General features: G+C 44.1%; 1 protein-coding gene across 1 annotated transcript in view; it reads right to left on the bottom strand.

Moving 5' to 3' along the window:
- Positions 1-3,295: 3,295 nt before the first annotated feature.
- HOXB3 (homeobox B3) overlaps positions 3,296-16,781 on the bottom strand; it is a 56,393-nt gene continuing 42,907 nt past the window's right edge. Inside the window, exons 4-5 of the mRNA XM_089531732.1 lie at positions 8,554-9,157; positions 3,296-4,128 (exon numbers count right to left, since the gene is read on the bottom strand). Of these exons, the coding sequence (XP_089387858.1) occupies positions 3,305-4,128; positions 8,554-9,031 (1,302 nt within the window). The 5' untranslated portion in view covers positions 9,032-9,157 and the 3' untranslated portion in view covers positions 3,296-3,304. The remainder of the gene's footprint in view (positions 4,129-8,553; positions 9,158-16,781) is intronic.

The raw sequence follows: 16,781 nt of genomic DNA, 5'->3' as shown, positions 1-16,781 counted from the left end.
AATAATACAAAAATCAACCAAAGGGAAAAAATAGTTTAAAACTGGCTATAACCAATAAATATATAATATATATATATATATTTATATATATATGAATGTTCACCGGAACACAGCACGCTCCCATTGAAAGACTTCTCCAATGGGTTGTCCTTCAAAAGTTGGTATATATACCCATTAAAATGTAAACTCTAAGTGCAAGGACGATGTCAGGCCAAAGAAGAGGCGGTCAGGACATATGGCCCTCCCTCCTTCCTATAAGGGCCATCAGCTTCCGCTTCCGTTTTGGAAAGACATCACAGTTTCTGTTCAAATATACCCTGTTTTCACGTTCAAGAGAGGAAGAGATGCAAACAAGCGCAAGGCGCCTTAGATTTGAGACTCCCCCCCAAAAGAGGAACCCTCTTTCTTTTTTACAAAAGAAAGAAAGAGGGTGAGGCAGTCACTTCTCCAGAAAGAGGGGGGTGTCTCCTATGTTTCTTCTTAATGGTGGACCCTGGTTCCTTTTGTAAAGTAGTTTTTTAAAGAGTTTTGCAGAAGAAAGTAATATTTAAAGGGGCTTCTCAGTTTTCTCCCCTTCCCCAGCACTTAGGGAAAAAATCAAACGGGTAGTGCCTTGAAATTTGGGTGGGGATGAAGCAGAAAATACACTTTTTGCCTTTTCAGACAATGGGGTTGGAGAGCAGATAGTGGAAATGGGATGGAAAGGAACCATTTAGAAGGGACAGGTTTTGAGATGGCGGGAAAGAGGAGAAACCACAGGACTTCCAGTCCTAGAAGCCAAGAGTTGGAAGGGACCTCAAGGGTCATGTAGCCCAACCCCTGACACTTAATACCGGGTTTATTTGTGACCCTTGTCCACACTTTGGAATGCATGATTTATGTTATTTTTATGGTCCCCAACCCTTATTTAAAACAACAACAATAAACGGATTGTATCATTGGATTCCTCGACTTTTTCTCTTTTTATAAAAGGAAAAAACACACACTTTTAAAACGTTCCAGACATTTGTGTCGAAACCTCCTCTGGACAAAGAGAAAGGGCTAAATGCAAATTGGCAAAGGATTGCTCCGCCATGAATTGATAGTTAACTCATCTGTCAGATTATCAAAAGGGGTTTTAGAAGGATCTGAAATTCATTTAGGGAGCCCTCTTCCCCTTCCCTTCCCCTCTGTGTTCCTTGTTCTAAGCCAACTGTACTTGGTTGAGGAAAAGGGTGACAAGCCCTACTGAATGGACCTATTTTTGAATAAGGGGGTTGCATTATGACCAATGTCTGTGTGTTAGAACCTGATTGTCTCTAAACACCTGGGAAGTCTTCTCCAATTGTAAACATGATATTTGTTAACCATACATACACTCTATTGGGGGGAAAAATAACTTGCACCTAGACTTTGGACAGTATGAGAGCAAGATCCACTGCTGTTCCACAAAGCCAGATCCACTGAAGGGAATGGCTACTGCACTTCCATCTGGATTGTGTCCATCACCACACTTCAACAATTCTAGTATCTCTTAATCCCAAGTAAGAGTGCTGAAAACTGGAGAGAATCTTGGATCAGTCTGAGGGAAACTGCAATCCTATCCTGATCCACAGAGTGGTAAATCCCATTGTTTTCAATGGGATTTCCTCCTAGAATAAATATGTTTCACATCAAAAGGGGAATGCCAGATCCAAAGAGGTTGTTTTGCCAGTGTTATGGTTCTTGCAGGGCATACAGGCCACAATGTTTTGTCCCAAAATGAAGGACAAACCAGTCAAGCACACCTTGTGATCAGAAAAGTGATCTGGGATCCTTCCTGGGAATCCTGGCTATGTATCCCTACTGTACTTTCTCTGAGGGGTTGGTTTGGGGGAGCGGTTTGCAACTTTGGCTACAACCTTGGAAACAAAACCAGGGGGAAAAGCTTGGAAGGAAGCCTGACAGTTCCCAGTGGAACTGCTTTCTAGCAGAGAACCCTTAACACAGATTTACTGGGTAATAATGGCAGATTACACAGAAGAAGGCAAGATAGAGAGTCATTCCAGTTCTTGGGTTCTACAGCTTTTGACTACCTGTAAGGAACTGCACTTTTAAAAATGAAATCTTCTCAGGTTTAGGAAATACATACTCCCTACATGTAGCAAACCAGTGCATCAGGAATATATGCTACTTATCTGCACTCAGGATTTTGTTCTGAATTTTTTTTATGGTACAGTCTAGAATGCTACCACTTCTGTCTCTCATGTACATTTCTGGGGCATGTTTAGGGCTGCATTTCAGACAATAAGATTTTAAAACAGAAAAAGGAAAAAGAAAAACAGAAGAGGATTCCTACAATGAAGCCAAGAAATCTTATTGACTTCCCTGCTTCACCTATTCGGTTTAAGGCTTAAACCCAAACTAAGCCCTGATTAATTAAATCATCACTTGAGCTGCCTAGATGGCTAGACCACTACCTAAATGGCAAACGTTCTTGGAGCATTAACTCTCAGGATCCCTAACCATCAGCCATACTGACTGGGGATGCTGGGAGCTGAAGTATCACTATCTAGAGAACCTGAAGTGAGAACTGCTTCCATAAGGAGCGGTCTTATGATCACAGGGGATTGTTTTAAATCAGGGTCCTCTAAGGACCAGACCTGAGTCCTGTAATTGATGTCAGGGCTCCTCTGAAATATGCAAATGACATTGTGCTGTGAGCATGTGCAGAGGGCATTTGGGAAGTTTCTCTCGCAGTTATGAAGGCTGGGATTAGCAGAAAGGCTTTCTAGTGAAAGGACTTGATTACCAGGCAGGTTAGATCCTCCATACTTCTTTCCCTGCCCTCATCTACCTCAGTTCCTTTCTGCTGGTGCAAGGGGGCCATCGTGGGGTAGGGGGTTGAGGTGGATGAGTGGTGATGGTGGCAAAAAACAACAACAATAGGACTTGACCCAGTTAGCATCAATATTAAAAAACACAAAAAAGAACTTGTGGGGTAGCCTTCTTCAGTCACCCTTGAGACACGGTGGACCACAACTCCCACCATCCCCAGGCAGCATAGACAAGCTATCTGGTGCTGATGGGCATTGCATCCCAATACATGGGGGGGAGATCTAAACAATTTGTAAAGGCGTTTCAACACAAATGTCGCTATTGTTGCTAACCTTTTCCAAAAAAGATCCCACCAAAACTTCAGCACGACCACCAACCCACCAAAGAAACCCGACCAGACAATGCCCCTATCCGCCCACCCCCATCCCCACCCTTTGCCCGAGCCTTCCTCCACCAAGCCTCCCCACCCCACCCCACCCCACCCCCCTGAAGTCTCTCCTGCCCCTCATCACAGGTGGGTCAACTTGGGTGCCTCTTGGATTCTACCCTGAGTAGAAGCGTGGTGGGTGGAAAGGTCTGTGTAGGTCGGGTGGGACTCGCAAGGTCCATGGTGCTGGTTGGGGCCCATCGGAGGGCCCCCGTTGTACTCCATGTTGGGAGGCTGGTGGTGCTGGAGGGGGTTCAGCCCATAAAGCGAGGGGGCCGAGTTGGGCAGAGAATCCACGTAGTTGCCGCCCACGTAGACGGGGCTGCCCTGCATATTGGGGGGGCCATAGCCGCCCCCTCCTCCTCCTCCTCCTCCCCCACCGCCCCCTCCCCCTCCATTACCCTGTAAGATGTGGGGGTCGTACTCAGGGGCCGTGTTGGCATACTTCTGCTGGCCCGGGCAGCCCTTGATGGGGTTTTGGTAGGCCGTGGGCATGGCGTAGGCATTCTGGTGGGGTTTGTTGAAGGAAGGCGGCGAGGGGGCCTCATAGTTCGAAGTCATGGGGTGCAAGGCGTTGAGGAAGCCTGCGCTGGACTGCATGGCTTGGGGTGGGCTGCCAGTCGGGGAAGGGCCCCCCGAGGAAGAGCCCAAGCCTTTGGATTTCTGGTCCTTCTTGTACTTCATCCTCCGGTTCTGGAACCAGATCTTGATCTGCCGCTCGCTGAGGTTCAAGAGGTTGGCCATCTCCACCCGACGGGGCCGGCAAAGGTACCGGTTGAAGTGGAACTCCTTCTCCAGCTCGACCAACTGGGCGCTGGTGTAAGCGGTGCGAGCCCTCTTGGAAGCCGAGGAAGAGGAGGAAGAGGAAGAGGACCCCGGAGGGCTCTTCTCGCCGCTGCAGCTTTCTGGGGAAAGGAGGTCGGGGGAAATGAAATCAAAGATAATTACTTACATGCAGAAAATTGAATGCACAGGCCTCTTAATAAATCCTCCAACAGGCGAGAAGGCTTCAGTCCTCCCCCCTCCTTCTCCGCCTTCTCCTCCAGTCCTCACTCCATAATCATGTCATTTATTAAGAGTTCTGTTCTCCGAAGCTGCCCCTTCGCTTTATGAAAATTTGATCATGTCATGCAGAAAAGGAATCCAGGGCTATTTATTTGGGAGTCGATTATTTTTTGAAACAGACCCTTTCAAAGGAAATTACGCCTGGCAAGTGGGCAGTGTTTGGAAAGCAAAATTAATCACACGCTCACACAGAGAGAGGCCTGCAGCGTCAGTAACTTTGGTCCGACATACGCACACAAGGCAGAATTAATCCAGTTTGAGAGCGCTTTAGCGGCCCAGTTGCCAATGCTAGGGGATTCTGGTAGTTTCGTGAGACACTGAGCCTTCTCTTCTGGTGCCACAACAAACTACAAGTCCCAGGATCCCATTAGGATGGAGCTATGACAAGTTAAACTACTGAGTCAGGGCAGTGAAAGCGGTCGCAAACTGGATTATTTCTGCAGTGTATTTTGGGCCTTTGATGACCTGCAAGGGGCCTGCAAAAGCACACACAGGGATGGACAGGTGTGTGTAGCATGCAGTGGGTAACTCTCTCTCTCTCTCTCTCTCTCTCTCTCTCTCTCATTCACTTACTCCTTCACACACAGAGAGAGAGAATTTACTGGAAGCACCAGGTAATAGAAAGTTCTCCTTTTCATCATCAGCAAAAATCATTTCAGTGAGTGAAGACCTGCTCACAAGAACTTTATACAAACTTGTGTCCCAAGTAGTCCTGTCATTCACTGTGAATTCACATAAATGAGCAGAAGGATGGGTGAGTGGATAAAATAGCCCCTCAATATACACTTGATAACATCCAAATTTAATCCTGATCCTCAGTGCAATACATGCATTAAATAAGCTGTGAATTTGCAAGAGGAGGTTCTCACAAAGACAACACAGCCTAGAGCAAGGATAAGGAAGGTGTAGCCTTCCAGATGATGTTGGACTACAGCTCCCATCATCCTTCACCACTGGCTAGGGCTGATGAGAGTTGCAGTCCCAAAATCATCTATGGAGCCAGGTAATCCACTCCTGCACTGACCTTTTCACAAGCCTAAATCATGATTCAAACATCTTAGCTGCCTGCAGCTTTAATTCAAATTTGAGGTGAATGTTGGGCTGGGGATGAATTTGGGATTAATATTTCAATATTCAGTGAAGCATGCAGTAGTGCACTCAGGTTGTTGTTATTATGTGCATTCAAGTCATTTCCTACTTATGGTGGCCCTAAGGCAGATCTCTGTTCAGAGGAGGCTTCCTTGCCCAAAGTCACCAACTTGATTTCCATGGCTCTAGAAGGGACTTGAACCCCAGTCTCCCAGAGTCCTAGTCCAACACTCAGACCATTATATCACTCTGGCCCAGTTGCCAAGTGACACAAACTATATGGCCAGATTGCACAGTAGGGAGTGCACATCTTTCATGAGAATAGGTGGTAGAAAATCATTCTCTATTGAAAATATACTAGGGTCTAAAACACACTGCAGAAATAATCCAGTTTGAGACCACTAATTGCCATAGCTCAGTGCTAGGGAATCCTGGGAATTGTAGTATATTGTGGCACCAGAGCTCTGTGAAAGAGAAAGCTAAATGTCTCACAAAACTACATTTCCCAGAATTCCCTACCATTGAGCCATGGCAGTTAAAGTGGTCTCAAACTGGATTATTTCTGCAGTGTGTTTTGGACCTATGATAGCCTTACCCCAGGCATCATATGCTTTTGACTTTGAAAGAGGCTATATTATAGGGAGCAGATCTTGAAAAGCCTACTTTTTGGGATGGGGTCCTAGAGTTTTCCAGCCACTTTCCAAAGCTCTGATACTAAGCATCTATTGAAGTTACTCTCATTTATTTTCTTGTGAATCTGCACTAAGAAAGGTACCCAGAATCACTGATATCTGTGACTGTTGTCAGCTTTTATCTCATGCATATTCACTGACTCTTAATCATGCTATGATCTAAATATGAAGCATAAATCTATTTTATATGTACTACATTACTAGCTTATACATGGACAAAATCCATTTTGCCTACAATAATAGGCAAAGATTGTATGACAGCAGCAGAGTTCCTCTGTGCAAGAAATCAGTTACTCTGTGTCTGTTATTAGGGAGCATCCATGCTAAACCAATGGCTTACAAAATGGAGTACAGCACACATCTTGGGACATTGATGAAAACATATTTGACAGATGTAAAAGACAAACAGAGAGAGAGAAAATGAGAGCGAGAGAGATTGGACTGGAATCCTATCAGTAATCCCAGCTAAAAATTAAGGGAAGAATGAATCATGTAAACTCCCTTGATTCAATGTGTTTACTCTAGGTGGTGCCACCAATAATCTGGGAAGTTCCATTTACTATAGCCAGTAGAGTAAGGTCTATCCTTTTACAAGCTAAGATAGGAACCAAGTAACCAGATTTTAATGGTAGAAGAATGGCAAGCATCAATTCAGAGTGGCACTCATGGTTCACTTTTTAAAACGTTTCCTTTGGTAGGCAAGAACAACAATAATAATCCTTCCAGCTAGAAGACAGAAGGAGGTAAAAGCTTTCTCCTCCACCTCATCTGTCATTGCAAGAAAATTCAAACTCGGTTGTTGTTTTTTTTCTGTACATGGGGAGCATTACAAAACAGCACTCTCACCCATTGCCTAGAGTGGTACAATCTACTCTACCACTTCATTCTAGCCTACAGATGGACTTATCCTGTGTCTTTGAGTTGGCACCCATGTAAAGAAGTCTGGCATCAAAGATGAGGGCATTAATCCACAGCCTCAAATTCACTGAACCTCGGATAACATCTGGGCTAGACCAGGGACTACACTCACCCTAAGTAGCTTTCAATATATGGTTGATCAATCACCCCCAAATTCTGATCCTCATTTGAGAAACTGCAGGTCTGATTTTATTATGGCTGGATAAATAGGATGGAAGAAGATGGCAGAAGCAAAATAAGTTTCTCTGCCCTCTTTGTCGCTTTCTTTTGCCCCCTGTCCCCCTGAATACTTCATAACCCACCTAGTATTTTGCCACCTTCAACCTCTGCTTCCACTATGTGGCCATCCTGGCTGGGGATTCTGGGAGTTATGATCCAAAAAGATTACATTTGCAATCCAAGTTTCAGTTTTATCTGGCTGAGCTCTTACCTTTGGAATAAACTCCTCCTATCTTTGTCATCAAGTCATTTTTGTACTGCTCCCCATGTTCAGAAAAAACAAGTTTGATACCACTTTAATTGCCATGGCTCTGTCCTTTAAAATATTGGGATTTGTAGTTTGATGAGGGATTTAGAATTCTTTAGTGCACTCCTTTAAACAGCTGAACTAGAGCTGCCTTGTAGGGAATTCTAAATACCTCAAGACAGTGCAAATCCCAAATATGCCATAGAATGGAGACATCACAGTTAAAGAGGATCAAACTGCTATAATGTAACATGGGCACAACCTTTCATATTTCTCCTACAGCCTAAGCTGGTGCATGTGGATATAGAGCTGGGATCTGTGCACTCTCATTTTAATGTGACTTGTGCAAGGGACTGTCCTGTTGATCTGTGTCCATCCATATCTCCTTTCAGTCCTCCTCCTCTACACCTGTCTCATTTTCCACATAGAGAAGTTTAGGCACTTGACCAGAGATCCCCTCATGAGATTGAGACACCAGTCAACAGAATGAGCAAAAGGTGTAACTCAGGTCTTGATTTCATTTTGCAATACTGACCACCATAGCTACTTTTTATCTCTCCACCCTCTCTTTCCAGAATCCAGAGATTAAGGCTGAGAAAAATCTCTTTCCTTACTTCCAAGACCAATCTACCATGCTCTTTATGAGCCAACCCCAACATTTATTCTGTTCCAGTCCATGGATCTGTAGGCCTGGTCTCCATTACCCCTGGGCCACAAAACAGGACCAGAGTAACAAAAGGTCCCCACATATGCAACAGAGCTGGCTTACCTTGTTGGGAAGTAAGTCCAGAAAAAGCACATTACATAGAGGACATACATCCATGGATAGGGTAGATCTGAGCTTGTAAATTACTTTATAGACTACATGTCCCAGAATCCCCTAGCTCCAGCATGGAACAGGGGATTGTGGGAGTTATCATCCAAACATAATTTATCCCACCTCTGATGAAGACCAGTCTTCAATTATCTAGTCACAACTGGTGGGAAGAAGGACAACTTTCCATCCTGTCTAGTCCTGCTGTGGGTGCATATGGGATGTGGGGACTCGTGGTGCATTATATATGTGTCTGGGGGTGTTCTTATATTCCAAAAGCAGATACCTGAGCTGGGGGAGCTGTTTTTCTGCTTGGAGTTTTGCCTCGACTCTTTCATCCAGGGGAAAATTTGCTTGGTGAGGGCGCTGTTACTTGAACCCAGGCTGGATTTGTTGGAGGCATTTTTGACCCCAGCAGGCTGGTTATGGTTATTGCTGCTACTGCCACCATTGCTGTTACTGCTGCTGTTGGTCGAGGAGGTGGTGATGATAGGATTGGAGGGTGGCGAGATGGGTGGGGGTGGGTGATGCTCCTGAGGCAGACTAGGCCGCATGCAGCTCCCATTCAGGTCTTTCGTTTTTGCCAGGGGGGCAGCGTTGCCAAGAGACTGGAGGGTGCAGGCTGGCCTCTGGTAGTCGTTCTCCACATGAGCTGCAGGCTGGAAAGGCTGAGGTGGGGGTCCTTCGTACCCAAAGCCATTGGCCCCTTGGTAGGAGTAGCCTCCAAAGAGGGTGGAGGTGTCATAGTAGGTTGTTTTCTGCATGGCTGGGGCTCCCCGAGATTCTTGCTCACTGCTACCAGGCTCTGGTTGACCCCCTCATGGAAGGACATTGGCACCCCCCAGGTCACGTGGTGAGGAGGCCTTCCCCGGTGTCTTTTGGAAGCTGACCTGAAAGGTTAGAAGGCACACACAATAATACGAAAAGGCCTATGAATCCATCTTGGCCATTGAAAGGCCTTGTGACATGAATAGCTGGCTACTGAGGAGGAGGAGGATGGGGAACGGATAGCAGATGCTGCTGGCTGGCTGGCTTCCTAACAGATCTCTGCCTGCCTGGTGCTCTTGGACCTCCCTCTGCTCCCTCTATCCAAGGGAGCAGCTTCATCAAGTATATCAATATCAAAATGAGTCCCTGTGTCTGTGTTTGGGTGTGTGTGTGTGTGTGTGTGTGTGTGTGTGTGTGTGTGTATGAGTCTGCTTACTATGCTTTAGTTTGCAAAAATCAATTTCCCAATAGCATTGCCCCATTGTTCTTGTTATAATTCCTATTTAAGAACCATTATCTAGCAATTGGTCCATCAGATAGGGACATAAACCCAGGCCTAGGCAGGATTTCCTGTAGACCACTCAGCCTGACCCTCCCAAGAGTTGTCTGTGTGTTGGTATCTACCCGACCTACTCACATACACAGCATAGATACTACACATTGACACTCAGACAACATATTTTCCTTATGCGCCCATTAAGAAATGATAAAAATTCAATCAAATCCCTTGCTTTCCATGTGATGTTCAACCCCTTCATCTTCTATTTACAGAGATTTAGCTGGGAAGAAACCCCATTTGATAAGTAAACATTTAACCGGAATCTATGGGACTTGGTAACAAGGTAAACAAAGTGGAGATCCGTGATATAAAAATCACTCGATAGGCCTTTCCTTCTGCACCAGCAATAATACCATCTTCACATCTCTTCTTCACACACACACATCACATTGAATTGTTCTAACCTAAATTCATGTTCCAGCATTAGAATTTAATATTCTCTTAATCAGATTTCCCCTGCCTCAAAGGAGTTAGGAGTCCCAGGAAAAAACAACAGCAATACAACTATAGATTAAGGAAGATCATATTTGAACAGTTAGCTTAAAAATAACAAATAAATATTTCAAAGTTTAAATGGAAGTATAACACATCCATTTTTTTTAACTTATAAGGATTAATTTTGTTTTTGAAGTTTTGCTACATTTGCATAGTTCTCCCAGTCTGCTGCAACCAGAAGAGGCTGGGAAATATGATCAGTTTTGGAGGACTGGCCCTTTTGATGTTGTTTTGGAGGAGGGTTTTTTTTTTTTTGGGGGGGGGGGGGGAGGCTGTCCTTTGCAGCTCTAGTTGTAGTTGAGAAAACCTACTAGGGAAACCCCTTTCCCTTCCTGTCAGTTGCCACTCCAAGGTGTGAGTCTTGTCTCTTTCATGCTACTCCTTCTCTTCTTTTGAACAGAACCCTATTTTGTCACTGAACCATTTGGTTGCCTTCATTCCTCCCCTCTTGAAACTTTTATGTTTGGTGTTCCATCTTTTCCCTTAAAGAAGGGGGAACATGCTTTCCCCAGAGGCAAAGAAGAAAAAAAGAAGGAAGGAAGGAAGGAAGGAAGGAAGGAAGGAAGGAGAGAGAGAGAGAGAGAGAGAGAGAATACACTGCTTTCCCCTTCCAAAAAGCAGATTTACTTTCTCCACCTTGTAAGAATGGAAGAAGGTTATAATTATATCAACCAAGAAGAAAATCAGTCCATTGATGCATGACGTGTGCTTATGTTTATCTATGTCCTCTTGCTCTCTGTGTGTCTCTATCAGTATAAACATATGAGGCCTATGTGGTGAAAATCCTGTTTCACTGTGTTCAGCCATTCTGCTTTCCATTTCAAATTGTTATCTCCAATGTTCTGTTTTCTCTTCTGCTTCTTTGCAAGTATTTTTTTTAAAGTATTGTAATCCAACATTGGCTGGTTTGACCATTGGGAATGGCCCTACACTGGGATACAGGACAACTTTTTCCTTCCAGACATCCCTACATTTGTGCAACAAAACCCAAAATAATAAAATAAAATAAAATCAGATCTCACATTTCAACTCCTGTCCTACTTCTCCTTCAATTCAAGCCTCTATGGATCCTATAAAACAGCATCTTGTGATCCTCTCCTAAATCTTCCACGAATTAGGCATAACCATTGGTTTCTAGAAGTAGGCAGTTAAGATATTTCCTGAGCATTAACTGCAGAGGATGATAGTCTCTCTGGTTTGTTTCAGTTTCGAGAGAAGTTTTTTTCCCCCCAGCAGACATAAACTGTCTAATGTTTTCAACCTAACGAATGGATTAAAAAGGGAAAGAGAAGAAAATGCATTTCATTATGAAAGATTGGGTAGAGTGCTAATTTATTAAGGAGTTCAGCCATAAGGAGATTTTACTAGGCCTCGCTGGTTTCTTTTCGGGTTTCCTGGGACCTCTAGAGAGCCTAAGAAGCAGGCCGCAAACGATTTCTTAAAAAATTAAGCAGTGCATTAAAAATTAATCCTCTCCAAAAGGAATCCAAAGTGGTCTGTGTGTTCAGTAGCCAAGATCGGAGTCCCCTTTTGTATCTCATCTTTCAACGCGTCCCAAATGTCGGTCATTTATCTTAGTCGAGGACGGCCCCGGAATCGTAAATGATTTCCTCCAAGGAATTGTTGATTGTTGTGGTTTAAATATAATAATACATTCCTTCCCCCTTAAAAAAATTTCCTTTTCAATAATAATAGTAATAATTAAAAAATCAGAGTGAGCATTTATAATTAGTCCTTGAAATATTAGCTCAGAAGTTGCTTTTTACCGGCTTGGAAGTTGCTGTCTCCTTTTTCTTCTTTTCTTTTCCTTTTTGAAATTCCCGACAACGAAGAATGCAGCTTCATAAGAAACCTTCCTCTCTCCTTCTTGGGAACTTTGGTAAGAGAGAAACGAAGGCTTTTGATCCTGTTTTCGATCTGAATCACGAAGGTGATTGTGAAGAGATGGAACCGAAGGCCGAGTAAATCGAGGGCAAAAAATAGAAAAAGGAGCGATTTCGTTCCTTTTCACCTCCATGTTGGGAAGGAAAAGAATACTCATAGTCTCAGCATTGCTCCTGGATGAAGCTCAAGGCGTTATTTCCCCAACTAGGCCAAAGACGATGGTGGGAAATAATAGTAGTAGTAGTAGTAGGAGCCAAAGAGTGGTGTTCAAAGCAACATCCCAGTATAATAATAATAATAATAATAATAATAATAATAATAATACAAGCCAAAGAGTGGTGTTCAAAGCAACATCCCAGTATAATAATAATAATAATAATAATAATAATAATAGGAGCCAAAGAGTGGGGTTCAAAGCCACATCCCAGTATAATAATAATAATAATAATAATAATAATAATAGGAGCCAAAAAGTGGGGTTCAAAGCAACATCCCAGTATTGTCAGTACATTCAGAGCTTGCAAAGAAACGAAATTGGAAGCCAGCAAAACGAGAAGGAAATAAAAGCGTTCTAGAGGGGGAAAAAGAAGAGAGGAAGGGGAAAGGGGGAGGAAAAGAGGGGTGAGGATAGCAAGGGAGAAAAAGAGGGAGGAAAGGGGGTAGAAGGAAGGGGAGGGAAGGGAAGGGAAGGAGGGGTGGAAGAAGAAGAAGACGAAGAAGAAGAAGAGAGGGAGAGGGAGAGGGAGGCAGAGAGAGAGAGAGAGAGAGAGAGAGAGAGAGGCTGCGTGGAAGGAAGCTTAAAGCTTGTGAACTCTTCATGAACCGCGATGCGAGTCATACAGCTATAAATCATGGAGACACGGTCTCCGCCATTCACAAACTGATAGCCTATTTCGGTCCACCTTACCTTAGCCTCTGACGAGAGCAGCGCGGCGAGCAGACATAATATATTTTCGCAGCCAGCAACCAACGCAATCAATAAGCCAGGAGAGCAACTCCCCCCATTCCTCTCGGGTGGCTCTCTCCCCCCCCCCCCTCTCTCTCTCTTTTGTATGTGTGTGTGCAAATGTTCAAGGAATATCTAGAGAGAGAAATCCGGTCCTAACGCCAAAAGGAGGGGGACATCTCTATAGGAGCTTACGATGAGGGATGCTCGGGTCTACACACACACACATACACTCTCTCTCTTTCTCTCTCTTTCTCTCTCTCTCCGTTTGGGAGGAAGGTGAGGCGAGGTAGAAATCAGAAGATCCTAGACAGCCCTCCCCAAGATGTATAGGGGATCCTGCCTGCCCTATAGTCTCCGTACGCCCTGTTCACGGTTAACAATGGCCTCTGGCATTACAGCAGAAGGCAAGAGAGAGAGAGAGAGAGAGACGGAGGGAGAGAGAGAGAAGGAGGGAGAGAGGGAGAGAGAGAGAGGAAGAGAGAGAGACAGACAGACAGGGGATCGAGGAGGGGAAAGAGAAAGAATCGCTGCCATTAAAAAAGGAGAAGAAACCCTCATCTGGGCAAGGCTGAGGTTTCCAAGGAATAAAATAACCATTATTGCAAGAGCTGTCGCAATGGGATTCAACAAGGAAAGGGGTCGTGGGAGGGGGGGGGGGAGAAGGAGAAAGAGAGGAAGGGGTTTCTTGTCTGGAGATCGGGTCTGCATGTTGGGGGAGAAGGGGGTCTCATGTTCTCCCTCACACACCAGACACACCGACACACACACACTCTGAAAGGCTGAGGCGAACACCGAAGAAAGAGGAGAAAAAATGCAAATCTCATGGTGTTGGATAGACCCAGGCCTAGTAGCAGGGCAGCAAAGGCGGCATTGATTCACGTGCTTCGCGATTAAGGGTCCGGTTATAATAATAAATCGTTGCAAGAGAGGCAGGTTTTCCCCTACTAGAAGCCTTCTTCTTCTTCTTCTTCCTCTCGCTTCCCGGCTGTCATTTCTTCCCTGGGCATCCCTCCAGTTGTGGACTTCTCCACTTAAGACAAGAAAGGATGGATGGATGGTCCACGGATAGGAATCATAGAATCCTAGAGTTCGAAGAGACCCCAAGGGCCATCCATTCCAACCCCATTCTGCCATGCAGGAACTCTCCATCAAAGCATCCCCAATGACAGATGGCCATCCAGCCTCTGCTTAAAGACTTCTAAGGAAGGAGACTCCACCACACTCCGAGGAAGGAGATTATGACAAGCAAAGTGGCCGGAGAAGACCTGAGATATCCAAATACTATTTAAAATGCCAGCCCCCTACCCATACTATTCATAACTGGGTGGCTTTCAAAGTCTTGGGTTTTTGCTTTTAAAAGAAGTTTTAAAAACATTCTGGGTAATAGGAAAAGGGGAAGAAGAGTCAGAGAGTTTTTCCCGAGTTTACCTGTCTTGTTATTGTGTGTGACTCTCTATGCTCTTGGGATACGTGTAGAGTTGCAATATGGATGGACGCAACACATAAGGAAGGAAGGAAGATAGTAGGAAGGGGGGACAAAACCAAGAAATAAAGGTAGGAAGAAGAAAAAAGGAGGGAAAATACATTTATATTTTAAAACTTCTGGCACCCATCATACTCTTTCCAAGCATAAGGAAAAATAAAGTTCGGGGGACTGGGGCTTGATCCTCAACTTTTTATCTAGAAGCAGAGAAGTGAGAAGTCATCTGAATAGAGAAGGTAAAGGGAGGTTAACGCTACATAGGAAGATGGGGGAAAGTCTTTTCAAGTCACTCAAGATTTATGACCCCTGTTCCCTGTTTCACAAGTAGGTTTGCTTGCCAAGCAAAACGTTTGGCATCTTCTGCCGGGGACATCAACGTGGGAGGAAAAAGTTGAGGTGTCTGCACATTTTTTGGGTGTGAATGTGACTCAGAGGGTGGAAGGGCTATTGTCTTCTTTTTGCCAACTCCACTTCTGGGCGGGGGAATGAAGTGCTGAATCCAAGGGAACTGGCATTTAGGAAAGGAAGGATGCCTTTAAGTGGTTCTCCTTTTTCGGTGGTGCTTTGTGATCAGAAGGCTTCTTCTTTTTGCTCTATCACACCGTTGAGGATGCTGTGGGAGCGGCATCTGCAAAGGGCTCCATAGACTACCATTGACCGCTCTTCTTGTTCTCCACCTGGATAACCACCTTCCCCTTTCTTGACCACTCTTCCTCTTCCTGAGCTGAGAAACCAACAGCACAGATCTTTGTGAACTGGTGGGTTGTTTCCTGTTGTGGAACATCATCCTGAGGTGGGACACCAGACTGGGTCATGGCCAGCGGATGGTTTTCAAGAAGAACTTCATTGGCAAAACAAGTTGCTTGGAATTTCCCATGGAGACATCTATAAGTGTGTTCTGGACCACACTTAGCACTTCCTTGGATGGCAAACCAAACTTGCAGGAAGGACAAATTGTGCACTTTTCATATATATATATAACAGGGTTGCAAGGCAGTTTATGTCTCCTTCAAAATTTGAAATTTGTAAGCTTGTGAGAGTAATTGTTGCTATTTTTTATTCTGTATTTCCAGGTCAAATGCTCTTTCAGCCTTTCCAAATAACTAGGGCTGCAGTTCTAGCTTTATTTCTATGGTAATCGGTACTCTTGAACTCAGTGGAGCTTACTTCTGGTTACAACTGGTTACAGTCCTAGGCCTAAATCCAATTGCTAGCCTTAACTACAGTAAACCCTTTAACAACAGAACTAACTTACCTGTTCATTTATCAAGTTCCTATTGATTCAATGGGTCTACTCTAGTTGTGGGCTAGCAGTTCGATTTGGGTCCTAACCACACCTACTGAGAGCAAGACTGCAGTTTGACACCACTTTAACTGCCATGATTTAATGCCATGGGATCCTAGGATTTGTAGTTTGCTGTGGCACCAGAGCTCTCTAACAGAGAAGACTAATGGTCTCACAAAACTACAGTTCCCAGAATTCCATTGTATGGAGCCATGGCAGTTAAAGTGGTCTCAAACTGGATTATTTCTGCAGGTCCCCTAAGCCCTATTGAACTCAGTGGGGTTTGTTTCTTGAATAGAGACGCCAAGGATTATACTTTAAAAGCTTCGGTCCTAGGCCCATTTACCTGGGAGTAAATCTCACTAAATTCAATGAAACGTAATTCTGAGAATATATCTATTGGGATTGCAACCAGCAAGTAAAACAAAACCAGGAGAGAGAAAGTAGATTCTTATCTGCAGGAAACACATTTTATGTTGTTGTTTTAAAAGTTACTGAAGAAACTCTAGAGATCTTTATGATATAATATGAGATGAGATGAGATGGGAGTGTTGCTGAAGAGCTTTAGTATGACCAAGATAGATAGATAGATGGATGGATAGATAGATAGATAGATAGATAGATAGATAGATAGATAGATAGATAGATAGATAATTAAAATTCACCTTAAGTGATTAATGGGGAGAAATGGAATTTAGAAGTGGAGGGGATAAAAGAGAGAAGCGAGGGAAAGGAAAACCTGGAGGAGAAGGTGAAATTAAAAATAGACACTTTTGCTATAGGAGTGGAAGAATTCACTTTGGGTGAACAAAAGTAGTCCCTCCCATCCCTCGTATTAGAATTCAAAGATATAGCCCTGTTAGTCTGTAATATTAGTATGTAAAGGGAACTTGTAGCACCTTTGAGACTGAAAGAAAGAAGCTGGCTTCTGAGGAAGTCTAGAAAAGCTCATGCTGCCAACTTCTTTCTTTCAGTGAGTCTCCAAGGTCTTGCAGAAGTTTATCAAGTTGCCATTTTAAAAAAAATGCTAGTTGCCAACTAACATTTCAGCATTAATTCTTGAGCCAAGCAAAGTTCAAGACTATGCATGG

The sequence above is a fragment of the Sceloporus occidentalis genome, unplaced genomic scaffold (genome assembly GCF_023333645.1).
Source record: "Sceloporus occidentalis isolate IW3139 unplaced genomic scaffold, rSceOcc1.0.p SCAF_7, whole genome shotgun sequence".
In the NCBI taxonomy this organism is placed as follows: domain Eukaryota; kingdom Metazoa; phylum Chordata; class Lepidosauria; order Squamata; family Phrynosomatidae; genus Sceloporus; species Sceloporus occidentalis.
This window is presented reverse-complemented; position numbering and strand designations above follow the sequence as displayed.